Source organism: Dendropsophus ebraccatus, chromosome 14, assembly GCF_027789765.1.
Source record: "Dendropsophus ebraccatus isolate aDenEbr1 chromosome 14, aDenEbr1.pat, whole genome shotgun sequence".
NCBI classification, from domain to species: Eukaryota; Metazoa; Chordata; class Amphibia; order Anura; family Hylidae; genus Dendropsophus; species Dendropsophus ebraccatus.
In genome coordinates this window covers 37,454,834-37,471,209 of record NC_091467.1, presented here as the reverse complement: position 1 = coordinate 37,471,209, position 16,376 = coordinate 37,454,834, and the positions used below count along the sequence as shown (strand labels likewise).

Here is a 16,376-nt window from a genome sequence, read left to right as displayed (position 1 = left end):
CTACATGTCGGGACTGCCCCTACATGTCGGGACTGCCCCTACATGTCGGGACTGCCCCTACATGTCGGGACTGCCCCTACATGTCGGGACTGCCCCTACATGTCGGGACTGCCCCTACATGTCGGGACTGCCCCTACATGTCGGGACTGCCCCTACATGTCGGGACTGCCCCTACATGTCGGGACTGCCCCTACATGTCGGGACTGCCCCTACATGTCGGGACTGCCCCTACATGTCGGGACTGCCCCTACATGTCGGGACTGCCCCTACATGTCGGGACTGCCCCTACATGTCGGGACTGCCCCTACATGTCGGGACTGCCCCTACATGTCGGGACTGCCCCTACATGTCGGGACTGCCCCTACATGTCGGGACTGCCCCTACATGTCGGGACTGCCCCTACATGTCGGGACTGCCGCTACATTCTGGGACTGCCCCTACATGTCAGGACCGCCGCTACATTCTGGGACTGCCGCTACATGCCAGGACTGCCGCTACATGCCAGGACTGCCGCTAAATGCCAGGACTGCCGCTAAATGCCAGGACTGCCCCTACATGCCAGGACTGCTGCTAAATGTCAGGACTGCCCGCTAGTGGTGTAAATACAAGAACTATTTATATGAATTGCTTTAAAAAAATAAATAAAAAAAAATCACTATAATCAGGACCAAATATTACCTCCATACCGTTATTGAAGAAAACACACTATATATAGGCCAATATTACCACCATAAAAGTGACCGCCCCATAATGACTCTATATACACTATATACAGACCAATATTACCGCCATAGAGTGACCACCGCATAATGACTCTATATACACTATATACAGACCAATATTACCGCTATAGACTGACCACTGTATAATAAATGACTGTATATACACTGTATACAGACCAATATTATGTGGCTGTCACCCTATGGCTGTACTATTGGTGTATATAGTGTATATATAGAGTCATTATGTGGCAGTCAATCTATGGCAGTAATGACTCTACGCTATATACAGACCAATATTATTGCCATAGGCTGACCCCTGTATAATGACTTTATATACACTCTATATACAGACCAATATTACCGCCATAGAGTGACCACTGCATAATGACTCTATATACAGACCAATATTACTGCCATAGACTGACCCCTGTATAATGACTCTATATACACTGTATGCAGACCAATATTATGTGGCGATCACTCTATGGCTGTACTATATATACTGTACTGTGGCTGTACTGTATATAGTGTCATTATGTGGTAGTCAATCTATGGCAATAATGACTCTATATATACGCTATACACAGACCAATATTAATGCCAAAGAGTGACCACTGCATAATGACTCTATATACAGACCAAAATTACTGCCATAGACTGACCCCTGTATAATGACTCTATATACACACTATATACAGACCAATATTATGTGGGCGATCACTCTATGGTTGTACTATTGGTCTGTATATAGTGTGTATATAGAGTCATTATGTGGTGGTCACTGTATGGTGGTAATATTGGTCTGTATATAGTGTCATTATGTGGTAGTCAATCTATGGCAGTAATGAGTGTATATATATACGCTATATACAGACCAATATTAATGCCAAAGAGTGACCACTGCATAATGACTCTATATACAGACCAATAATACCGCCATACAGTGACCACTGCATAATGACTCTATATACAGACCAATATTACCACCATACAGTGACCACCACCTAAAGACTGAATACCACCTTATTTTTTTCTCAATAAAATACACCGTATTGCCTTAGTGATGTCATCATACACTATACATAGGAGCTGCAGCAATTACATAGGACTGATGAGGCCGGAGAATGGCTGCAGCTGCTATATACAGTCTATTCACCTCAACACTTGGGAGTCAGCAGTGCTAATACACAAACACCATTATATATATATACACACACACACCATTATATATATATATATATATATATATATATATATATATATATATACACACCATTATATATATATATATACACACACACTCACACCATTATATATATATATATATATATATACACACACACACTCACACACCCATGAAAACACATTATACAGATACAAACCATCCAGTCCACACACTATACACAGGACATGTAACACACACTACATTCATCCATTATACACTTACATTCATACACATTACACACTACATGTACAGTATACTTACCCCCTCTAGCATGCTGGGTGTAGTGGTGCATCTCCCTCATGTTCCTTAGCAGCAGCAGCAGGCTGTCATCCTCACCCGGCAGCCCTCTCCTCCATCGTCCCGACAGCTCCACACCAGAGGAGGAAGTCACGTGCAGAGAGGAGCTGGAGGGAGGGGGAGGGGGAGGGGGAGCTGGAGGGAGGGGGAGGGGGAGGGGGAGCTGGAGGGAGGGGGAGGGGGAGGGGGAGGGGGAGCTGGAGGGAGGGGGAGGGGGAGCAGACACTGAGCCCAGCGTCCTGCAGCCTCTGCGTGACCCCTGATAGCAGCAGCCAGGGATCACTGCCAGACGCTGGAGGACGCTGCCTGTGCTCTCCTCTCCACTGGAACTGCGGTAGGGGCCCCTGGGGGATGGGGGCCCTGGGCATTTGCCCTGCTTGCCCCCCCCCCTAACGCCGGCCCTGTAAGTAGGTAGCTGAAAAACACATTTTTTTTTTTTTTATGCAGGCCTATAACATTCTCTACTCAGTCTCCCCTACTACTGCCATACCCTCTACAACACATACACACTCATTCAGCAGTGTCCCCCTACACTCCATTCACTTTGTATCTGTACATAGAAAGACTGCCCTGCCCTGTTTTTAGAAGATGTCTGGACCATTTTATAAATAAAGCACTTACAGGCTTTTGTCTTTTTGTCAGCTCCTGTGAGCCTCATGTCTGTATAATAAGTTTTTAACCACTTTAATACAGAGCCCTTTGATGCACAAAAGTCCGGGTCAGATTGATGCAATGTTCCTCCCCGCCATCTAAGAGCCATATCGCTTTTTTTTCCCACCTACACGGCTGGTTGGGGTGTAATTTTTTGCGCCATGATCTCTAGTTTTTATTAATATCATATTGGTGTAACAGAAAAATTTTGATTGCTTTTTATAAATTTTTTTTGTCATATAGAGCTTAATAAAATCAGCAATGCTGGTGCGTTTTTTTTCAGTTTACGCTGTTCACCGTGCGGAAACAATAATGTTATATTTTGATAAATCGGACAATTCCGCATGCCACGATATGTAATATGTTTATTTATTTTTATATATTTTTATGTTTATAATGGGCAAGTGGATCTTTTAAACTTTTATGGGGGGGGGGGGGGCGGGGCGGTGTTTATAAGTGTTTTTTTTTTTTTTTTTATAACTGTAATTTTTATTGCAAAGATTTTTCAAAAATTTTTTGCACAAACAGAACAAAGAATTACAGGGCATGTACAGGATAATGTGAGAAACAGCAATATGATGAGGTACCAGCAATAAGTATAAACATATCAGGCACAAGTAGGTAGAAATAGTGGCAGCACCTAGTTCTTCTGTGACCATAGCGGCACAGCATAGTTCTACAAGGATAATCAGAAGACATAGATAACACAGCAGCTGTCGTCTGATGATATCTACCTGTTACTTATGGCTCAGACAAAAAGTGGAACCAAACTACAGCCCCATAACAAAACCTTTTGACAAACAGACAACACAGACAAACTAAGACAGGACTCAACACCAAGGAGATAGGAAAAGGGGGGAGGGAAGGGAGGGGAGGTGGGAGGGACAGGGAAACTAGGGTCTACTGCCAGAAGAGGCAATCATATCAAAGGAATCCCAAAGGATCCATATGGACTCAAATTTATCAATGGCATTATTAAGGGAAGCAGTAAGCTTTTCTAGGGAACGCAACTCCCGGATTCTGGCGAGCAAACAAGGCCGGGAAGGAGGGGATGTTTGCTTCCAGGCACGAGCAATTAAGGACTTGGCCGCTGTCAGGATAGTGAGTAACAACTTCGCCTGCTTTTTCCGGAGGGTCTTTGGGAACAAGTTCAACAGACAGATTCCAGGGTCCCTAGCAATTGTAGCACCCAAGACTGTCGAGGCCAGTCTGCAAACCTCTACCCAAAATGGGCGGATAAGGGGGCAATCCCAAAATATATGGAGGAGCGACCCCACACTACCTGAACACCTCCAACATTGTGAGGGGATAGCATTATTTAGTTTATGGAGGAGCTCAGGCGTATGGTACCAGTGCATTAACAGCTTATAGTGGGATTCCTTATATGTGGTGCAGATGGAGGATCTTGCCGCCCTGTCCCATATCACATCCCAACACTCTGGGGGGAGCTGCCTGCCCAATACCGCCTCCCACTTATCCATATAGTGATGTCTAGCCTGGGAGCCATCAGAGGGTGAGTTAATAATTCGATAGATATCTGATATCAACCCTGATGTAGAAACGCCACCTCTCACTAATTGTTCAAAGGCAGTTGGTTTCGAGACTGTGAGGGATCCCAGGCGAGACAGCATAAAATGGCGGATCTGTAAATAGGTATATTGCTCTGAGGGCGGTAGCTCAAATCTGTCCACAATCCTGTGGAAGGGGAGAAGGGTGCGTGTAAGTGGGTCTACCATGTCGGCAAACTGAAACAGTTTTTTGGAGCCCCATAGTCTAACTATATGAGATTGTAAACCAGGCTGAAAGTCAGGATAGAGAAGGAAGGAATTTAAAGGGGACGTTTTGGAATAGAGTTTAAATTTGGAGGAGCAGATGGACCAGATGTGCAAAGTAAAGTTAATGGGGCCAAGGAGGTTTAAATGGGAGAAGGAAGGCGGAGAGGGGTGCCAGAGAAAGGAGTTGGGATGGAAAGGTGCTAGCCATATTTTTTCAATCTCAGCCCATTTCTTATAGGCTAGGTACTTGGACCATGCAGTAATTTGTCGCAGATGAGTGGCATAATAGTAATGTAGGATATTAGGTACTGCGAGGCCTCCCTGAGTCTTACTACTCATCATAACCGAAGCGGGAATACGATGCCGCTTTGCCGCCCAAATAAATTTGAAAATATCCCGCTGTAGGGTTTTTATCTCGGATAGTGGTATACGCACCGGGAGAGTTTCAAAGAAGTAAAGTAACTTCGGGAGGATCGTCATCTTGACCGAAGCCACTCTACCCAGGAGGGAGATGAAATGGGAGTTCCATTTGGCCAGAAGGGCCCTAAGTTCTTTAAAAAGAGCAGGATAGTTGGTCGCGTATAGTGAAGAGTATGTAGGAGTAAGCCGGATGCCCAGATACTTAATAGAGGACTCAGACCACTTGAATCGGAAGACAGATTGAAGGTGTGTTATCGTGGAGCTAGGGAGGTTGAGGGGCATGATTTCAGATTTAGAGGTATTTACTTTATACCCAGAAAGTACTCCAAATTGGGAGAGCAAGGCCCTGAGTGCCGGTAGGGTCGTATGAGGGGACGACAAGGTGAGGAGGACGTCATCTGCAAAAAGCATGATTTTGGACTCCTTGCCTCGGACTGATACACCACGGATGTCTGGGCAATTCCGGATGGCCGCCGCCAGGGGTTCGATACAAAGGACGAACAAAAGAGGAGAAAGCGGACAGCCCTGGCGGGTGCCATTCCGAATTGGAAAGGTCCCAGACATCATATGTGGGAATTTGATAGCAGCAGTAGGTCGTGCGTATAAGGCCTCAATCGCAGTCAGAAAGGGTCCCCGAAAACCACAGCATCGGAGGGTCTCAAACATGAATGGCCACCCTAGGCGGTCAAACGCTTTCTCAGCATCTAAACTAAGTATCAGGGCCCTCTCCGACTGCTGATTAACTGCATCGATAACATCAATTGCACGTCGAGTGTTATCCCCCCCCTGTCGTCCAGGCACAAAACCCACTTGATCGGCATTGATAAGTGATGGCAGCCAATAACCTAGGCGGGTGGCAAGTAGCTTAGTAAAAATTTTAAAGTCTGAATTTAGGAGGGAAATAGGCCTGTAATTGGCACATTCTAAAGGGTCCTTACCGGGCTTGGGGATAAGTGTAATGTAGGAGTGGGACAGTGTTGTGGGAATAGGGGAACCTTGCATAAAAGAGTTAAAGAGGGACAGGAGTCGAGAGGATAACTCAGAGGAAAAGGTTTTGTAGTAGAGGTATGTGAATCCATCTGGCCCCGGTGCTCGTCCCGACGGGAGGGATTTCAGTACTTCTGATAGCTCCTCCTCCGTAATAGGTGCATTTAGGGTTTCCAAGGCATCTGCAGACAAAGTCGGCAAGTTGCAGGCAGACAGGAACTCCCCAATACGCCGAGAGCGAGCATCTGGGTCAGAGGGTAGAGTAGAAGGTAGTGAGTATAGATCAGTGTAGTACTGCAGAAAAATGGAGGATATATCAGCAGGGTTATAGTGGAGTCGCCCACCAGGGTCCCTTAGGACCTGAGGAGACTGGGCCAACGCCCTATCATTGAGCATATTTGCCAGTAGCGTATGTGCTTTGTTGCCCTTCTCATAGAATCGCTGTTTAGAATAAACAAGCAGCTTTTCAACTTTAGATAGTGATAGGTCTTTTAAGCGGGCTCTCGCAGCTACAAGTTTCCGCAATGTCCGAAGGGAGGGGGACTGAGCAAGGGAGCGTTCTAGGGTTTGAATGTCACATTTGGCAGCGTGCATGGCCAATTGGGCGTCTTTTTTCTGTCGCGAACTGAGGGCTATACAGTGCCCTCTGATAACAGCCTTATGGGCTTCCCATAGAGTCGATTCAGAGATAACTGTCCCGCTGTTCTCTAAAAAATAAGTGGAAAGGCATGCTTTGATTGAATCACGGGAAAGTGGGTATTTTAGCAAGCTCTCATTCAAGCGCCAGTGACACTGGCGGGTGGGGGATTTAAGACTTTTAAAGCACACCAACACCGGGCCATGGTCCGACCACGAAATCGGGTCAATAGAAGCGCTTTCAAGGAGGCGTACAGTAGGAACATTACCAAAGAAGTAGTCAATTCTAGAGTGCACGCGGTGTGGGTGTGAATAGAATGTGTATTCCCTCTCCGTAGGGTGGTCAATACGCCAGAGATCAAATAAATGATGTTTGCGGATAAGCTTACGGAATTCAGCAGACAGTCTGGCCTGGTCTACAGGCACTGGACGACCCGAAACCGAGTGTCTATCCAACTTCTCAGAGAAGGACAAGTTGAAATCGCCTCCTAGTATTCTGGGGGCCGGGGGGTATTTTGCGAGTTTATTGAGCACCCTACGGAGGAAGGGGATTTGACATTTGTTGGGGGCATAAACATTACAAAATATAAGAGGCTTTCCGTGCAGTTGACCTTCCACTATTACAAAGCGACCTCCCGGGTCTAAAAAGGAGGAGGAGACTTGGATGGGAAATGAGCGGGAAAAGAGAATCGCTACTCCAGCTCGCTTAGAGCCACTAGATGCGGCAACGGCTGTGGGGAAGGCATGCCTAGCAAAGGCAAACGTAGCAGCTCCATCAAAGTGAGTTTCCTGAAGGAATGCCACATCAGCCTTCGCATGTTGCATTTCCCGCAGAGCTAGTCTACGTTTCACATTAGAATTAAGGCCTTTCACATTTAATGTCACACACTTAGCCATATGGGTAGCATGATGAAACGACCAAGCAAATGTGATGGCTTACCCACACAGAGAATACCTTATGGCTGACAAGTCCTGGCCGGGTCATGTCCAGTATTGCAATCTCCGCGGCAGAGACCCTAGAAAGGAAGGGAAGGGGACAAAAGGGGGGGGAAGGATCGACAAGGACAACAAAGACACAAGACAAACAAAACAGGAACCCCGTAGGGTTCAAAGCACTCGGCTCAGGTCCTGGGTACATAATGCCAGGAAGTGGGGAAGAACAGAAAAAGTAATGGAAACTCGGTGTGGAACACCGTAGAAAACACAACCAAAAGGTTGAGCAACAGTATCCCCTTAGGGGGGGGGAAGGAATCACCAACAAAAGATACATAGTGATGTACAACTTCAGGTAGAGAACTCAGGCCATCCAGCTATGAAGGAACTTTACAATTCTAAAATAAGCCATGTGAAAAAGAAAAGGAGAAAAACAGGGCCTCTCGGCAGCAGAGTGAGAGGACCATCAGGGGGCTACAGAGAGCACAGCGGGTCGTTGTAGAGGTCTCATGGAACCTTAGTCAGGTCTGCTTCTGGGCCGGGTCCAGGCTCTCCAGAGCGAGGACGTCTCCTCTTCTGACGTGCAGACTGCCACACCGGTGGAGGGGGAGGAGGTGGAGGTGCAACAGTCCAATCTGAGATCTTGGGAACAGGAATGTCCAGATGATCACAGAATTTCTGAAGGTCTGCGAGGTTACGGAGAACAGCGGATCTGCCATCTCTACGGGCAGATAGGGCAAATGGAAAGTTCCACCGATACGTAGCTTCATAGTCCCGCAGAGTAGTTAGGAGTGGACGGAGGAGGCGGCGTTTCTGCAACGTTATCCACGACAAATCGGGGTAGAGTTGTAATGTTGCACCATCAAAGTCCAACTCGCGGAGGGAGCGCGCTTTTGCCATAATTGCCTCCTTGATGGCATAGTCATGTAGGCAACAGATAACATCTCTCGGTGACCCATTGGTAGGCTTAGGTCTCAGAGCTCGGTGCGCCCTGTCAAATTTTATTTTGTGACTGGGTGGCTCACCTAATATGGTGTTAAACAGGCCTTCAAGAGTGTCCATCAAATCGGTGTCTTGTGTAGCCTCGGGGAGGCCCCGTATGCGGATGTTGTTGCGCCTGCCCCTGTTATCCAGGTCCTCAATATGGCGTTGCATGTCATCGAGTGCAAGAGCCTGGGTGGAAACAGTGGAGCACAAGGCGCCGATGTAGTCCCTGGTGGAGTCATGGTCATTTTCAAGGGTATCAACTCTCAGGGATATATGCTGTATATCTTTCCGGACCTCCGCAATTTCCACCCTACAGGCTTCCTTTACCTCAGAAATGAGGGACTTAAAGTCCTGCTTAGTAGGGAGTTGAGATAGTATGTCATGCATCTCCCCCTGAGACCTGGACCCCACCACCGAAGTCTCGGATTCAGAGTCAGTGTGAGGCCAATCAGCCTCCTTATGTGAGGCAGATCGGGTATGTGGCTCAGATGACTTAGATGCTATTGCCTGTCCTCCTCGCTTCACCCTGTCCCCTTTTTGAGATTTAGTAGGGGCAGCCATCATGTACTGAGATATGCGCTGCTGGCCCTTTAAAACGGCAAGGTCTTTGAGCAGGGTCCCAGGTACGGAGAGAGGGTGAGGAGATATAGAGGGATCGGGGTCCCTACAGATCTCCAATGTGTCAGGGATAGTACCTGTGGTGGCAGGGGAAGGCCCAGGAGGAACGCCGGCGGAGCTGTGTCGCAATAGAGGCATGCGGAATAGGCCGCAAGATGGCGGCGCCTCACTCCCTCTCCCGGCCTCACTCGTGGCTCCGTCTGAGCTGTGGCGGCGGCCGCTGTACCGCGTCGGTCTCTGAGAGCGGCGGAGACGGGATATGCCCAGGGCCCGGTTCGATGGACCTCCCGGACCACTGGGGCCAAGAAGATCCCGTCGCCACGTGTCACGAGGCCTGGGGCGCAGCACCACTGCCGGACGTGTGATGTCCGGGGGGATCACCGGGGGGCCGGGGTCCGTCTCGGGGCACTCACAGGATGGTCCGGGGGTCCCCCTGATCTTCCTCTCCATGCACGGAGGTAAGTCGCTGCTGTGGGTGCAAGGTTTGGCTGCGGATGTAGCTGGATGGCCGGGAGCTCCTCTTCTATGCTGCCGCTCTCATCGGCGGTTCGCCACGCCCCTATATAAGTGGTTTTTTAATACTTTAAAAAATGTTCTTTATTACACTTTTTTTTTTTTTTTTTTAAACTTTCATTTACTGTAAAAGATGCAATCCTTAGATTGCATGTACTGATCTATGCTATGCTATAGTATAGCATAGATCAGTGTTATCGACGATCTATGTATAGAGCCTGTCTGAGAGCAGGCTCTACACATAGATCGCCGATCCGACAGGACGGAGGTAAGGAGCTTACCTCCGCCCGTTGGCACATGCGATTGGGGCTTGATCTGTCACTGAACACCTTAAATGCCGCAATCGCTGTAGATCATGGAGTTTAAGGGGTTAATGAGTCACCTGCTGGATCGCAGCTGCCTCTCATTGCCTCCGACCCCTCTCACTGCAGCGATCCCGCTCACATCAGGAAGCCCCCGTCAGTGTCAGTGCAGTAGGACGTATATATACAGATTGCTGACGGGAAACATTCATTTTGTAATATCTGTTTTTTTTTGTTTGTACATGTACTCTTAGAATTGTAATACACTATGGCATCAAGGCGACTCTTAGGGCCCTATTCCACCGGACGATTATCGTTCAGATTATCGTTAAATTGTTCGAATCTAAACTATAATCGTTCTGTTGAAATGCGGTTAACATTAACGACCGAACGAGAAATCATTGATCGCTTTATAAGACCTGGACTTATTTTTATCGTTGCTCGTTCGCATTGAATAAGACATCGTTCGGTCGTTCGCAATAGATACGAACGCAATAGCGAATAAATAGCGAAGAAAAAAACGATCGCAATTACGATCATAAGTAATGATTATCGTTCCATGGAAATGAGTGAATGTTTCCAGGTCTTTTGCAATAGCGGTCGTTTGAGATTGTTAATCGTTAACGATTATGCAAACGATAATCGTCCGGTGGAATAGGGCCCTTAGAATCGCTGCGGCACTGCAGTGACAGAGCCGCAGCGATTCAGGGAGTTTCCCCATTGCCCGCATGACAGAATTGACACATTATGCTGGGCGGGGAACAAATCCATTACATTCCCTCCCTGTCCGTAAGGTCTGCAAATTTGCAGACATGTGAATTAAGAACTAAGAACTAAACCCTGATTTACCTTGAGGCAGACAGGATCAGATTGCATCCACACAGCCTTTCTTTATAGCTTAAGGGTCCATTTACACAGAAAGATTATGTGACAAATTATCTGCCAAAGATTTAAAGCCAAAGCCAGGAACGGACTATAAACAGAGATCAGGGTCATAAAGGAAAGAATGAGATTTCTCCTCTTTTCAAATCCATTCCTGGCTTTGGCTTCAAATCTTTGGCAGATAATATGTCAGATAATCTTTCTGTGTAAATGGACCCTTAGCTAAGACCAACTAACCCAACCAGGCAGTGGACAGCAGTTTGCTGGTGTGTAGACACCTATTGACCAAGACTTTTTTGGTATGTAAAGTAATTTCTAAATCTGTTCACATAGGCTATTACATGGAAGGAAGTTCATTGAAACAGTGACCATTACTTACGCAGTACATGCAACACTTGAAGTTGCATTACAGTGTTAGGCCTCTTTCGGACCCATGTCGATCTATGGACCAGTTTAGATTTAAATAGTTAACTGATTACTGAGCGCTATACTTGCTATAGGTGCTACTGCAGAAGAATACAATGATAAACCTAAAACTAGAAAAATTATTAAGGGTATAAACCCACACACCGTATACGCAGCAGATATGCAACAAATACGCAGCAGATTTGTTGGTACAGATTTAATGCTGTGTTCAGTTATTTAGATCTAATCTGCTGCGCGTTTGCTGCGTATCGCAGCAGTAAATACGCTGCATATACGGTGTGTGGGTTTATACCCTAAAAGAGATATTGGGGGATAAAAAAAAATGTATGTGTGGATGGGCGGATGCCAGTCCATTTTGTTAGGAACTGCCCCGGTCAGCCAATCACTGGCTACAGTGGTATCCTGCCTCAATCAGTGATTGGGGTAGTTCCTACAGGGATGGCATGTCATCAGGAAATTGGCAAATGGACCCTAAAGACACAATGAGCCAATGAACGTTGTCATTGATGATCTGCTGCTCCTTTTTTTTTTTTTTTTTGCCTTACCCACCCCTTCCTTTTTAAATACCCGGATAACCACTTTTAATGCTTGTTAAATGTAACAGCTTATAGTAGTTTTTATGGTAAATAATTTTTTTTGTCTTTCATTGCTTGCAGGATGATGAACATATAGTCCTAGAACCAGGAGATCTTTTTCCTCCTTTCTCTCCACCACCATCCCCTCAAGCTGAGGGCAAGAGAGTGCCACAGTACCCTCAGCAGCATCATCTGTTTAGAGTTTTGAAAACCCCTGTGATGGATAATGTCAGGTAAAGACTTGGGTGGTGGTTTACTGTCAAGGTAGCCATTATACTTATTTTTTTTATTGGGTTTGTCTTTCCTTTTCTGTGAAGTTATAATGTAGAACATTGTTTGAAATATTTCATATGTAGGAAATATGTAGGAAATAATGCATATGTAACAGTTGTCATTTTAGTACCTGTATTACTTAAGTACATTTATGTTACAAGGGATTCATATATAACACACATAATAACTAGATCATAGGTCAACTACAAAAAGCTGCTATTGTTTTGGAGGACCCTGCAAGGGCTCATTGACTTAAATAAGAAATTGTGGTGGACATTAGCCCCTTTTAAAGGGGTGTTCCCATCTCAACTAATGTAGGTATACTTGTAGGGTGCATCAAGTTAAAGCTTATCTGACACTAATAAAAACTTGGACCTGGTTGGCACTTTGGACTTGCATTGGGGGTCACATGTCACAACTCTGCTCTTTAAGATATCTGCATAGTTCTAGAAGATGAGAGGGGTTTTGTTTTTCAACGGCCTTAATTTCCATAAAATATAGATGCTATGCCATTGATCAGTATTATTTGGGCAAATCCGACAGAATGGAGGTAAGTGTTAAACCCCTGCCTCTCAGGGAAAGTGATCGGGACCCCCGCTGTCACGTGATAGCTACTTTTGTCACTGACTCCCTTAAAGCCACAATCGCTATAGATTGCATAGTTTAAGGGGTTAATGACAGGCAGCTGCATGATCATTGCTGCCTGTCATTATCCCCAGCTCCAGGAACACTAATGTGGGAAGGGCTGATCACATTAAAACGGCCCCACACACGTTTTAAATTCACAGTCAGGAACGTATATGCATGTTTTCTTACAGGGCATTGGCAGTAGAAGCGTATATATAAGTATTCTGCGTATGAAGGGGTTAAAATAGTAGTAGTAGTGCATTGTAATAAAAAAAATGCCCGAAAGATGTCCATAGTCATTATACATTTTTTGCCTTTTTGCCCAAATATCTCCATCTAGGGCAGTTTTGGTCCCATCTTGATCCCACCATACTTTATTAGGGAAATGAAAATGTATCTGTGATAACATTTGAATTCCTTGTCTTGGTCTTTGTTTTTCAGGAGCTGGCTGGACCATGCTCTCTCACGTCCTGTAACTGCTCTGGACAATGAAAGGTTTACTGTTCAGTCTGTGATACTTATACATGCTGTCCCTGTCATTATGGTGGGTTGATTTAGCAAAAAAAAATTAATTTAAATATATATTTATTTTAATGTATGATGTTTGTAGAACACAGTGTTATTTTTTTTAAATCTATTTTGGTATATATGGCACAGCATTAACCCCTAGACGACCCTGGACGTACAGTTACGCCATGGAAGTCTGTCACCAGACGACCCTGGACGTAACTGTACGTCCTGGGTGTTTCTCCTGCTATGAAGCGCGCTCCGGAGCGGAGCGCACTTCATAGGAAGTGGGGGCCTGCTGCAGTGAGCAGCCGGCACTTTACCGTTAATGACAGGCTGCAGCGATCGCGCTGCAGCGTGTCATTAACTCCTTAAACACCGCGGCTTTTAAGTGTAAGTGACAGGGGGAGTCCCCTGTCACTTACCGATCGGGACCCCCGCAGTGTGACTGAGTATTGGACCGCCGGAGGTCTCTTATCTGCCTCCGTGCTGTTCGATCGGCGATCTTCTCACTGAGCCTGCACAGGCAGGCTCAATGAGCAGATCGCCTATCTCACTGATCAATGCTATGCCTATGGCATAGCAATGATAAGTGTAGAAATCAAAGTAATGTATGTAAAAGTCCCCCAAAGGGACTTCAAATATGAAAAAAAAAAAAAAAGTTAAAAACACCAATACACTACCCCAAAGCCCCTCCCCTCCCCCATTATATAAATAAAACATCTAAAAATAAACATATAATATACCATAGCGTGCGTAATTGTCCGATCTATTAAAATATAAAAAGCATCATTGCAAATGGCGTACACGAAAAGAGGGATAAAGTGCGCAGATTACCGATTTGATGTTACATTCTATATAAAAAAAAAAAATTAATAAGTGATCAAAACGTCTGATCTTCACAAATATGGTATTAATAGAAACTAGAGATCATGGCGGAAAAAATGACACCCCATACAGCCCTGTAGGTGAAAAAATAAAACCGTTATAAGTGTCACAATAGGCCCATTTTATTAATAACTAATTGCCAAAAAAAAGGATTTCATTAAAAAAAAATATATAACATTAGAGAATCTGTATAAACCTGCATATGGTTGTGTTCGGGCTGACCTATAGAGTAATAGTATCATAGTGCTTTTACCATATAGTGCATTACGAAGACACAGGAACCCCCCAAATGTTTCCATATTGCATTCTTTTTTACGATTTCACCTATATCTTCATAAGTAATAATTTTGGAATTCCGTTATAGATGTTATGGTAAAATGAAAGAAGCCATTACACAGTGCAACTATTCCTGTAAAAAACAAGTACTTACATGGCCCTGTAGATAGAAAACTGAAAGTGCTAGAGCTCTTAGAAGGGGAGGAGGGAAAAACAAAAACACGAAGATCAAAATTTGCGCGGTCCACTGGGTCATTTTGGACCTGGTCCTCAAAGGGTTAAAGGGAATCTACCAGCTGTATATGAGAGATGTAGTTGCATACATTATCAGTTAAGACGACCAATATTATCTTTGACGTAGCTGTCCGGGCTGTGGAGTCAGTAAGCCGCAACTCAGACTAAATTTTATCAGGCACCGAATCCAACTTTGACTCCGGATCCTTCCTAAATGGCCAATCAGGCACCAGGGGAGTTATTTATCACACTGGTGTAAATTAGAACTGGCTCTGCAGCACTTCTGTGTAATGTCCTACATGATCCTGACTTCTAAAGGAGTTAAGCAAATATATAAAGCAAATTCTTCTTTGTTTGTGTATGCATTGGATGCAGCCAGTCTCCAGCCACATGTCCTGAAGAACTCAAAACTAGACTAGATGGACCAGGTGGTAATTTTCTGCTGATGATCTTCTATGTTTCTAACTAAATATTCGTCATGCACAAAGAAAAACTGCTAACAATGCCAGATACCTGTGATATAGAGGTCAGTCATAGGCCCAGATTTATCAGCTCTCTGTCAGTGTCCGTGCTCCTGAATCATCGTGGCCCCACAAGAACCATCCACTCAGCCAGTCAGTGACTGCAGCTGTGCATGGGGCTCAGTCACTGATTGGGTATTCCTCAATGGGGCCTAGCAGGCGACTATGAGCTGTGACACTGCAGGGGCATGGGGAAGCGTAAATAGGACTACTATATTATGATACCACCACCCCCTGAATTTTTCACTGTTGCCCAGAATACCCCTTTAATTTCTGCTTCTCTTTCTCTCTCTCTCTCTCTCTCTCTCTCTCTCTCTAACACACGCGGCCATAGCACACTTACAAACTTACAGACAGCCTGCTGCAGGCATAGCACACACACACATACAGCCTGTTGCAACCATAACAAACACTCTTACAGCCTGCTGTAGCCATATCACACACACACATAATCTGCTGTAGCCATAGCACATACACACAGCCTGCTGCAGCCATAGCACACTAAAGAAAAACACACAATCTTTTCCCAGAGAGAAAACACCACACTGGGGACAGAGGTTACTGCTACACTACTTATGGCTTCTTCTCCTTTTTCTCTTTATTACACAGGATAGCTTTATATTACACTGCTGCTCATATACAATCATCCAGTATCCAGGAAGAGAATATAACAGATCTCCCCCCCCCCACACACACACACACAATAGACTCTTACAGCTCAGAAACAAGCTCCCAAATAGTGACCCCCAACCCACTTATCAAATAGGGCCAATAGTGCTTTATTACTGATATATGGAGAAAATGCTTCACCCTCTGTAACTTAATGTATGTGAGAAAGTGTTTTTCTGGCTTTTATAAATAAGCGGCATAGATTGATAGAACAAAAAGATGTTAATAAGGAACATTTATAAGATTCATATGAAAATTCAATAATAATCATTTTGAAAGATTTTTTTTTTTAAAGCTGGAGTCTGTACGTTTTTTTCCAATTCAGACCAAAACTAGCTCTGACTTCCCAATCCGACTTCATAGCCTTGGTAGCTGTGGATGAGTCCCTTTTATCTTCCCCATTAAAGTTTCAAAGAAGTGGTGTCAAGTTGC

General features: G+C 45.2%; 1 protein-coding gene across 4 annotated transcripts in view; it reads left to right on the top strand.

The window, feature by feature from the left end:
* TMEM94 (transmembrane protein 94) overlaps positions 1 to 16,376 on the top strand; it is a 63,143-nt gene that overhangs the window by 10,605 nt on the left and 36,162 nt on the right. For all 4 annotated transcript variants that reach the window (XM_069952912.1, XM_069952913.1, XM_069952910.1 and 1 more), the window contains exons 7-8: positions 12,031 to 12,182; positions 13,291 to 13,393. In XM_069952912.1, coding sequence (XP_069809013.1) covers positions 12,031 to 12,182; positions 13,291 to 13,393 — 255 coding nt within the window. The remainder of the gene's footprint in view (positions 1 to 12,030; positions 12,183 to 13,290; positions 13,394 to 16,376) is intronic.